We start from the raw sequence: 10662 nt of genomic DNA, 5'->3' as shown, positions 1-10662 counted from the left end.
TTTGAGAAACAAACTAATGTTTCTGTCTTCTGCTACTTTATACTTCTACTCCAATACAATATTGTACGTATTACTCTATACGCATACCAAAATATATCAACTAATGAAATGTGATTTATTTTGTTACAAATTAAACTTACAAAAGAAACAAGATATGACGTAGTTTGAATAAACTGTTCCTCAACAATCTACAATATTGCATTTATTTTTACAATCAATAATGGCCCCATAGTTATCATTCTTCAGAATAAGTTGTTTGTGCCAAGTACATAGACCATAGAAACAAAATAAATAGATTTTATTTATCTTATAGACTCTATGATCAAGTGCCATAAAATGTTAGCCTGACGTCGTCATACTCAGATTGTAGTCAGAATATGAATATGAACTAATTATTTTAACCAAATTTTATTTACATAAGTCAAAGTTTTTGAAAAAGATGCTAAGCTTTTTGAAACTGGCTGCCAATATTAAACATATTATACATTTTTTTTCCATTTATACCTGTACAAACAAAACAAAAACAAAAACAAAAAATCATATGACCTTTGTAAGCTTTACAAAATATTTCTATGAAGTTTTTTGCTTTGTTTTGGTTTTGATTTCCTTTAGTAACCCCCTGGCTCGTTTAGAATATAGACTGTTAAGATGTACAGAAGACGTTCCTTCCTACTCTATGTCCACATTCTTCAATAAAGTTTGAAAAAATAAAAAATAAATAAAAATGAATATGAATGCCGCGTTCTATTTACCTCGGAACTCGGAAGCCGGGGCTGGGAATGACGTCATACCCGAGTTGAATGCGTTCTATTTAAAAGTCGGATTTTCATTGTTTTCATTAGCTCTAGCCCGGTTAGCTATTGTTAGCAATACCAGTTGATAACAACGCATTACGCCGTTTTTTGTGCATGCAAACAGCGTAACAACATGTCCACAGATAGAAGTTGAACATGCCTGTGTGAACGACTGATTTAGTGACACAAATAAGACAGAAGTGCTTATAACTTTATGTTACTGCAGCTTTTCACAACTGTTGATACAGGGGGCAGCCATGTTGGATTTTGAACTCGGGCTACTGCGAGGTTGTACGAGTTCCGAGCTCGTAAATCCGAGGTCAGTGGGCGTGTTTACGACTTTGACCTCTTAATGCATCCATGCTTTGACCTCCTCGTTAAAACCGAGTTGCGAGGTAAACAGCAGCAGAACGACCTCAAATGTTGTGGGCGGGGCTAAATTCGGATTACAAGACTAAGAAGTTGTCATCCAGATAGTTGGGGGCGGTAGAGCGCAACAAACGCTTCTCCGGACGAGAGAAAAAGCGTTCCTACAGTGACGTGTGCAGCGTGTTTGGGACAAGGCTGGAGGAAGATGGCGGGGTCCAAGGTGAAGCAGGACATGCCTCCTCCAGGAGGCTATGCTTCGTTTGATTATAAGAGAAATCTGCCGAAAAGAGGACTCTCTGGTACTTACATTACATACACAGTTAATATACAGGTTCACACACTAGTTCTGGAATATGTACAGGTCATATGACATGTGCTACTCACTGAATTGCTGCTAATGCTAACGGCTCAGCGTCAGTTTGACATAGAAGCTAATTTACTAACGTTAAAATGTAAATGTTAAAGTTGTTGGAGGCTCGTCAGTTGATGTCTGTTATAAGGAGGAACAACACATGTATAATATGACAGTCTGTAAACATGTTTAAGAGGCTAAACATCATTGTAGTGCTAATTGTTATTGACTGATGATAGCTACATGCTAACTGAAGTGAGTGCAGGTTCGGTCAAATGATGTTACTTTGTTCTCAATGCGACATTAGCTTTATATTTGATGTAATGCAGTTCCTTCCACAGCTTTAGTAAAGCATACTAAAGCATGTCATATCCACCTATCTCAGATATATAAGCAACCTGTTATATTAATAATTCTTTATTTAGTCCAGCACCATTTGCACTTTTGCATTGCACTATTGTATTAGTTACTATTTACAATCCTCAAAGCTGTTCGTCTACATGTGTGCATACATGTGTGAATGCATGTGCATGTAATATGTATATACACACTTTTTATATACATACTAATATCTGTACATATTAGTCAAATGTTACCCTTGTCCAGCTTTGTTGTCCTTGTTTTTAGCCGTATGTCTATTTCTGTGTATGTACTTTGAGAGCAACAGAAAGCCGTACTCAACTTCCTTGTAGGTGTTCACACTTACTTGTCCATTAAAGCTGATTCTGATACAGCTTAGCTGCTGTGTGAAAATCTTGAGACCAATTTATTAAACATTTAAAATGTGCCCGGAACTGGTGTTGCACTCAAATCTGCCCCCCATCAGATTCTGTGCTAGTTCTGGCCAAAATTGAACGAAACTATCTTTTCTACAGATACTTTTGCGAGGTCGATACGCACTGTTACTGTACTGCCTTCTGTATGGAAGTATATTGTTGACAAAATATTTGAGCATAAACCAAAAGCCTGGTCAGTCTGCAAGTCAACATTTAACAGCACACAGATTTGTAAGAGCACAATTAACGTTAGTCAGATGATTTAAGCACTACATTTGAGCCAGTGAAATAATAATCAAAGCTGCTAGAGATGAGGAAAGTTATAGCTTCTATAGTTTTGGCACTTACGCCACGTGTCTTATATTTGTATAAACCTGAAGAAAGTAATTGTTTTTTTAAACTGGAGCATTTTAATGCTCAATACTGTGGAGAGTACAAAGTGACAACCTACAGTATAAAATAGGGGTTGAATGTCAATAACTTTACTCAAATAGATTATTTCACATAGACACATTTCTATATCTGACTGTCACAATGTCTATAGCTGCCATTTGACAGACATCAGGCGTGTTAGACCGGTTTGGTCAGTTGCTAGTATCTGTATGCCGATAGTGTAAGCCACAGTTCTTAAAGCAGGGTCCCCACAGTCATCAAATAGTTTGAGTCGGCGCTGGGCAAGTGTACATTTAATATTTCATGGCTGTCTAATGACGATATAATTTGCATCAGTCATTATAGAGCTGTGGACTTTTATAGTATGTAGACTACATACGTGTTGCATTGTTTTTTTTAGACTTAATTTATTTTAGACTTATATTTATAATCAACTGCATTAAAGACATGAATGTAACCAACTGTTTGAGATTGATAAAGGTGTTTATTTTTATACAATAATTAACATTTGGAGTAAAGTATATTCTACAATTCTGTTTGGGTTATACATTGTGAATGGAAACTTTATTATGGGTCTTTGAAAAATCATGGGAAAGTTTTGAAATTTTGTCCATGAAAATGTGTGGGAACCCTGTTGAAGACAGTTGTGCAGCCATTAATATGCTTAAAGACAGGTAACGAGATTAATTTATTCCGTCTTTCCAACATCAGAGACACATTTTTCATAACTTATTCTTTTGTGGTTGGGATCCAACTTATAATCACAACATTAAAAAAATAAGAAAATATTGCCTTACACTATCCCTAATCACTTCTTTAATCTACAGGATACAGCATGTTTGGCATTGGCATTGGCATCATGGTGTTTGGCTACTGGAGGCTTTTTAGCTGGAACAGAGAGAGGAGGTATGCTCATTCTTGCAGTTATGCTTTGGGTTTAAATTTTAAAGTCAAATTCTGTTTGATATTTCACAATCAGGCTGGAACTACTGGTGATGTGTTTGTGCATTGCAGGCGCTTGCAGATTGAGGAGATGGAAGCGAGGATAGCTCTGATGCCCCTGCTGCAGGCGGAGCAAGACCGAAGGTGACGCACACAAAAGAAAACAACTCACAAACGTGTTTAGTTTTTAAGTATGGTAGTAACTCCCTTATGCTAGCCTGAGTGTAACCGATACATTTCCCATCTGGCCAGGTCTTTACGGATGCTGAGGGAAAATCTAGAAGAGGAGGCGATTCTGATGAAGGACGTTCCTGGTTGGAAGGTAAATAAAAGCTTTGATTTCTCTTTGTTGCTTTTAACATCTGCCTCTAACAGCTTAACAATATGACTGTAGTTATGTATGTACTGTTGGCATAACGAAGTAGTAGCTAAGGTAGTTGCATGCAATTAGGGGCACACACTGAAAATGTTGTTTTGTTCATAATTGTTCCTTTTTGCCTTTTTTAAAATAAAGTGTTTACACTTTATTTTTGTGTGGAAAATTATTTTAAACAGAATTATAAAGATGGCATACATATTACATGTAAGACCAAACAGTACAGATTCTAATCCAGTTCATTAAATGACCAATGGATCATAACAATACTAGTAAGCTTTATCGGTATAGCACATTCCAGCAATTCATTTGCTAGTGAATATTTGTATTTTTATATTCAGCTATTTAAAAACAAGATGACACCAAAAAGAATGCATGCAAGTCTGTAAAGTGATACCTCTTTGGTAACAATTAATTTTTTGGCCATCCTATTTTTATTTTATTTATTGGGAGTGATAATCGGAGCCAGGTTAACATCAGTGTCTTTGTATTGATAAAAACAGTGTCCCGTTTCCACTTGTGCAGGTTGGTGAGAAGGTCTTCCACACAGACCGCTGGGTCCCCCCTCTGTCAGAGGAGCTGTTTAACCTCCGGCCCCGCGAACAGCTTCTGCACAAGCGTTTCGGTTTCTTGTGGTACGTGTAAGCACCACCAAAGACGTACAGCGTCCTGAGCTCCAGCACCATGTGGACCTGAGCCCTCGCTCACTCAGCTTGTAAATGTTCAATATTAAAGTATCTTTTTTTCTGTACCTCATCCTGGTTTCAGTTTGGATTGAATTTCACAGCATAAAGAAGTTTCTATGACTTACTATTCTACACTTCTATTCCACTTGATATATATGAAACAAATATTGTTCTTAGATTTTATGGTCGCTAGTTACTTTTCAGGTACAGTCTCATCTTAAACATATGGTGTTACTTAAACTACCTAAAAATATGGAGTACATAAAATAAGTACCACAATAACCAACTACATTAAAATATGTATACAAATAATCACAAATAATGATGCAATTTGACTCAAGGGTCATTTGAAATGAATATTTCTGATAAAAGTATTTAGCAGGAAATACTTCTAATACTAAATGAGTACTTTTACATTGTATTAGTATGTGTATTATAGTACTAAGTGTTTTGGGGTGCATTGCCCCCCAAATAGGCCTCAGTGACTTCAGTAAGAAAAGCACTAATGTTAACAGTGATGGGAATAACTTACTTTTTTCATTAACAAGTAATCTGATTACATTTGAGCATTTAAAAATGTACTTGAAAGTAACTAATTTCTGAAGTAACTAGGTACTTTGATAATCTAACAATATAACTAATTACCTTTTGGAAGAAGTAACTAGTAACCTTTTAAAAGTAACTTGCCCAACACTGGTTACCAATAACAATGCTTGGTTATATTTACAAGTGTTCCAGTGATGACAGCATAAACATACCAGACACCTGCAATCAAAGCAGCTAAATGGAATTCAGCCAGTCACCTGTACTTTTCCTAGTGGCAGGTCAAAATGTCTGCTGGGGGAGAGAAAGAGAGAAAAAAAAAAGGCCTATTGCTGCATCCTTACATCATCCAACATCTCATATCAATCTGTCAAGTGTTTTTTTTTTTTAAACTGACTTAAATGTAATCCAAGTAGTATTACTAAGTAAAATGTTGACCGTTATTTAAGAAAAAAAATAGAGTACTGTGTACAAAAACAAGAGCAGTTCGATTGCCAATTTTATTTTTGAAACTGCAATACAAAAAGCAGAATAGTAAAGTCATGAATAGTCATAAAAGTGACCATAACAGTATTACATCTTAAATCTAGGCCAATTACTTTAAAAAGGACTCCTTTACATTCAGATAGGTGACGTGATTGTTGAAAGTGTTCAGGCACTAGGGTGTAATAGCTCTGCCATCTTGCCTGGTTTCTCCTCCACCCCTTCTCTAGGACCTTTGAATAGCAGACAAGCCAACGATTTGATATTCACAAATTCCTTGAACTTTTAGTTGGCAGGATCCTCCAACGTAGCCACTGCTTACAGCTGCGCCAGCGCTGCTGCACATTACACCTGAAACATACCAGTAAGGGTTTGTATCAGCCATGCACAATTTTGACTGCACCAGTAACAAAAAAAAAAAAGAAAAAAAAGACTGAATTACAAGAATTTACCTGACAAGATCTGCATCAATCACTGCCATTTAAAGCCGGATACTTTACTCAGCTGTGGAGATCCACTGAAGCCTCTGACAGCCCGTTCAATCTAAAGAAAAAGAGAGCCTGGTCAACATTTGCCACAAGACAAATCACGACAAAATGCATGCAATCCTAGCGAGTCTGAAACTCATTCAAATGTAAGGGGACAAAGAACTGAATACAGTCAAGACACCTTAAACGTCAATTAGGACTGTTGTGGGACATTACTGGAGCAAATTTGAGGACTAGTGCAGTGAACAGCGTGGACTGAGCACAATGCTACCCATGACTTAGGCAAATGCTTTTTGGTGGACTCGGGGAGGTGGAGCACCACAATCCAGAGGAGCTTCATAGAAACATTTTCTCAATGAACTTTCAATCGGGGAAGAGGCCATGGCATGTGGTAGGCGACATCTGAAGCAGAGGACTAAAAACTGCTAACTTGAAGGTATTCATGGAAACAATGAGAACTGAGTTTGAAGGATGTGAGCAAAGCAAAAGGAGATTTTTACCTCACGTGCATTGGCCTACTTTCTCCACATATGACCTAGGCAAGAGAGCAGCTTTCATCTCTGATGAGCACTTGTTCGAAGGCGCAACTCCAAGGACTTGTAGGTTTTTGTAGTAGCTGACCTCTTGAATGTAATAAAGCATTAACATGACCAGACACCAGCTGATTTCTCAGCATTACCATGTGCCATCACATTTGGCAAATCAATGGTTTTAGACATGTACTAGGCCAAAAACCCATCTTTAATTTTGAAATCTATAAGACCCCGACGCTTGTGGACTATTGACTTAAAACAAAAAAAAAAAAAAAGTATAAAATAAATTTACACGCATCCCAACGTTTAGGATATTTACCAATCTATAACCGCCCTCCAAGAAAGCTATGTCTATTTCAGTGCTCTGAGCAGTTGACTCTTTACGCAGCATCCCAGTAACATTAGCTACAGCTCTCAACTACATTCCCCCATGCGGTAGTTTAAGGCAAAAGAATCAAGATTATTTTCCACAGTCTGTTTAATAGGCTCCATGAAGCCAACTGACAAAAAAAATGTTGATCATACAAAGAACATAAAGTACAAAACTGTTCCCGGTTAAGATATTACTTTGGGGAAACGTAGTTACATTTTCGATCACTTAAACAAGATTAGTCCATTTTACAGCACATTTAAAATGCAGAGCACAGAAGATACCTTGGACAGACTGTAGCATGCTGCAATTCGCAACTTCATGAACAGCCAGCCACTTCGGATGTGTTGTTCACCTGTCTGAAAGGAATTCACTATTTTGGGAAATTGAACACACAGGAGCCTCAGCTATACTAAGTTTATAGTAAAAGGAATTTAGCATAAAATCCCCCAAAAGTCCATCTTTGAGTAATTGGATTCCTTTCCTCACTCAGTTCATAACCTGGCAAGAGGTAGGTCAGCCACAGAGATTGAGAGGGGAAATAAAAAAAATAAAAAAAACCCCATTGGATATTTCAATATAAAATAAAAACTAAATGGAATCAAATCAGGAAACACTTTAGTGCTGGACAAAAAGTCTACAGCGATGGTAGTTTCAACAAAAAGCCATGTAATGAGCCGTTCAGTCCCCAAAAATGGGACAGTGCTAATTAGATTACGCAGATGCCTTTTAGTTAACGACCTTTGAGGAATTAAGATGCCCAATCAAGCAGGGTATGAGTCTTGAACTGTAATTTGTAACATGGTTTGTAATGGAATGACCAAAACTCATGGCTACTTTTTTTTTACGATGCTTGAGCTACTACAACAGAACTACAAAACTAAGGTCAGCAATAACACGTGGACATTTTTCTTGAGGAGCGCATCTTTGAAATACAGCCAGCCAAGTGATGATCTTGAATCAGGGAGATGTTTACTCTTGTGCAGCTGAGGATAAGAAGTGGGCACACAGGTAAAGACACGGAAAGTTCGAACACTGGAGTTTCACAACATCCCCCTCAACCCACCAGACAGTCCATTAACCATCCCTCAGTTTTTGCTTTAGGGGCTCCATCTGCTGAGAATTTCTGAACAAGTAACATTTGCTAAGCGTTTCAAAAACGTTTGCCAGCCTCTTTATCAGAGCGGGGACTGTGGGAAGGGGCTAGCAAAATTTGGCAGCCGCATTGAGAGGCATCAAGTTGGGCTCAGGTACAAAACTGAGGGACATCCATTATACAAGTTTTCATATGTTGGGGCTGTGAAGTGGTTTAAATTAAGTTTAATGACAGATTGTATATTAAAATCAGCCTACCACACACACGGTTAATATGTATAACTAGAGTGTTGTGTTTGAAATACTGGTTTTCAAGTAAAGTAATAATTGAATAAGTATAAATGCGGGTTAATATGCAATTTTTAAAATTTGAAATTGACAGCCCCAACATAAGTACATACATTGCACAAATTCATCTCATTAATGCTTACTGTAGCTGTCGTAGTGATCGCGGTAGGATCCAGAGCGGTCACCATATCCACCCTGACCCCTGGAAAGGGGGGGGGGGGGGATAAAAAATTATTCAATGATTGCATTACTACATTTTGCACAAGCAACGCTGTCAGAGAGTCTCATCTGTGGTTTAACACATGTTCTTACCGGTTGTCTCTGTAGCTCGAGTATCCGCCTCCACTACTCCTGTACTGGCTGCCGCCGCCGCCACCACCACCACCAAACCTGCCCTCATTATTGAAGCTTCGGTCACTGTAACTCCTGTCACCATAACCCCTGTCTCCATTGTATCCGCCACCTCCTAAGGAAACACAAGTGTATCATTGACCAACAGGGCGCGCAGCATGGCGCAGAAAATGGAACGGATCATAATGCAGTCGCAGACAGCTAGTGTCCACCTCTGGAGTAACCTCGTCCACCTCTCCCACGCCCGCCGAATCCACCTCGTCCTCCTCTTGGGCCCGAGCTGAAACCTCCTCTGGAGCGGCCACCCTTCCCTGCTTCATCCACACGAATAGACCGGCCATCTAGGGTCTGCAACACAAGGCAATCATTGTCAATTTAAATTTGGTGGCTTTAAAACCTCCCCCCCCAAATATAGACAGACGAGAATGGGGGGCGGGGAGAAAAAAAAAAAAAAAATATGCACATATACATAAACAGATATTTGAACGACTGTTTAAGACTACAATTTCAGAATAAATTATAAAAACATGTATATAGTGGTACATTTTGCAGTGTCGTTTTACCTTGCCGTTCATGCCTTCCAGTGCATCTTTAGCATCTTCACAGTTGTCGTATTTCACAAAGCCAAAACCGCGAGATTTCCCCGACTCTTTGTCTCTGATCACATCAACTAATTGGGGGGGGAGAGAAGCAAATGATTAAAACGGTCATTTGAAAGAACGCTTTATACGAGCAAATCAATTACTTACAACAAAAATTAAGGCTTTACCTTTTTCGATGTTACCATATTTGCCAAAGGCCGCGGCCAGAGACTCCTCATTGGTCTCAAAGCTCAGTCCTCCGATGAACAATTTCCCCTCGTCCGACATCTTCAATGTAGTGTAGCTAACGTTGGAAAACAAAAGCTCAAGATAAATATTTACATTAACAACCGGCTCCTTTATTAAAACATCGACAAAGGCCGTCCGCTCATGCAGAACAAAAGTAGGTCACCGACCATCAAGTTATATTTCGCCGAAGCGTTTTTTTTTTTGCCCTTGGTAAACAATGCATTCGACTTATTATTCAAGCATTTTACTTTAAATCACCGCCATTAATACACGCAAAATGGAGCTAACGTTAGGCCTCGGGCCCATAAACGTGGTCCCGTTAGTTTGCGGATTAGGTAGCTGGCGTTTCTCCTTTCGGCGCCATTTTGTAGCACCGAGTTTATGCGCCTCACTAGGTTTCGCTGACCGAAATCGCGAGTAATGTTAGCTTCACATGCGGCTAGATGCCATATTGTCTTGGTTACATAACGGTAATTGTTTGGATTAAAAAATTAAACGCGGTTTATTACACATTTTCACGGCTTTCAAGGTATTTTGATAACGGTTCAATGAGCTAATGCTCGCGTTGTTTTATTAAACGTAGCTAGTATTAAATAAATAAAGCCAGGCAAATAGCGAACATGTCAATCATGCCTTGTAAATGCAGGTGTATGCGAACATGTCTAATTCACACGGAATCCACCGTGAAAACCGGTATAAAAAAAATGTAATCCTCAAATAGCAATTACCTTTAACTGGCAGGAACCCAGAAGCTGATAACGGGGCTGCAGGTCGAATGCGGGAGCGAAGGAGGAGCGCTCCGTTTTTAAGCCCTCTGCGCGATGACGTTTTCTTCTGTCGCTTCATTGGTGGCCACCAAGTAACATGGCGGATCCATACCGTACACCATGGACTGTATATATTCCATAACGCCACCTACTGTAACGGATGGTGTGGCCTTCAGTGGTATTCATCAGGCTGACTAGAGGTCTTGGTAGGCAGATGTTGTTATCT

At 38.9% G+C, this 10662-nt stretch overlaps 2 protein-coding genes across 6 annotated transcripts; one reads left to right on the top strand and one right to left on the bottom strand.

The window, feature by feature from the left end:
• The first annotated feature begins 1264 nt into the window (after positions 1-1264).
• ndufa13 (NADH:ubiquinone oxidoreductase subunit A13) lies at positions 1265-4758 on the top strand. Its single transcript, XM_078263581.1, has 5 exons — positions 1265-1462; positions 3512-3590; positions 3699-3770; positions 3879-3948; positions 4528-4758. The coding sequence occupies exons 1-5, from the start codon at positions 1369-1371 to the stop codon at positions 4645-4647; spliced, it is 435 nt and encodes a 144-aa protein (XP_078119707.1). The 5' UTR covers positions 1265-1368; the 3' UTR covers positions 4648-4758.
• Positions 4759-5700: 942 nt separating this feature from the next.
• Positions 5701-10496, bottom strand: cirbpa (cold inducible RNA binding protein a). Of its 5 annotated transcripts, none has more exons than XM_078263577.1 (9): positions 10398-10496; positions 9609-9724; positions 9403-9509; positions 9052-9187; positions 8801-8954; positions 8632-8690; positions 6703-7464; positions 6167-6257; positions 5701-6065 (listed from the first exon to the last, which is right to left on the bottom strand). In XM_078263577.1, exons 2-7 carry the CDS (start codon positions 9706-9708, stop codon positions 7457-7459), a joined length of 564 nt encoding a protein of 187 aa, XP_078119703.1. In that variant the 5' UTR covers positions 9709-9724; positions 10398-10496; the 3' UTR covers positions 5701-6065; positions 6167-6257; positions 6703-7456. The 5 variants fall into 5 exon arrangements, with proteins under 5 accessions (XP_078119703.1, XP_078119702.1, XP_078119706.1 ...); XM_078263576.1 differs by having other exon boundaries at positions 6703-8091; positions 10398-10494; XM_078263580.1 differs by having other exon boundaries at positions 6703-8091; positions 9073-9187; positions 10398-10494.
• Positions 10497-10662: the final 166 nt, after the last annotated feature.

The sequence above is a fragment of the Sander vitreus genome, chromosome 12 (genome assembly GCF_031162955.1).
Source record: "Sander vitreus isolate 19-12246 chromosome 12, sanVit1, whole genome shotgun sequence".
NCBI lineage: Eukaryota > Metazoa > Chordata > Actinopteri > Perciformes > Percidae > Sander > Sander vitreus.
The sequence above is the reverse complement of the archived record's forward strand: the minus strand, read 5'-3'. Positions and strand labels throughout refer to the sequence as shown.

Bases quoted from the DNA above. Each gene is read 5' to 3' on its own strand.
- ndufa13 (XM_078263581.1), top strand. From the start codon at position 1,369: ATGGCGGGGTCCAAGGTGAAGCAGGACATGCCTCCTCCAGGAGGCTAT. The intron at 3,591-3,698 runs GTATGCTCATTC...TGTGCATTGCAG, and splicing joins AGCTGGAACAGAGAGAGGAG to GCGCTTGCAGATTGAGGAGA. The intron at 3,949-4,527 runs GTAAATAAAAGC...CCACTTGTGCAG, and splicing joins AGGACGTTCCTGGTTGGAAG to GTTGGTGAGAAGGTCTTCCA.
- cirbpa (XM_078263576.1), bottom strand. From the start codon at position 9,708: ATGTCGGACGAGGGGAAATTGTTCATCGGAGGACTGAGCTTTGAGACC. The intron at 8,955-9,051 runs GTGGACACTAGC...GTGTTTCCTTAG, and splicing joins TGGACGAGGTTACTCCAGAG to GAGGTGGCGGATACAATGGA. The intron at 8,691-8,800 runs GTAAGAACATGT...CCCCCTTTCCAG, and splicing joins TCGAGCTACAGAGACAACCG to GGGTCAGGGTGGATATGGTG.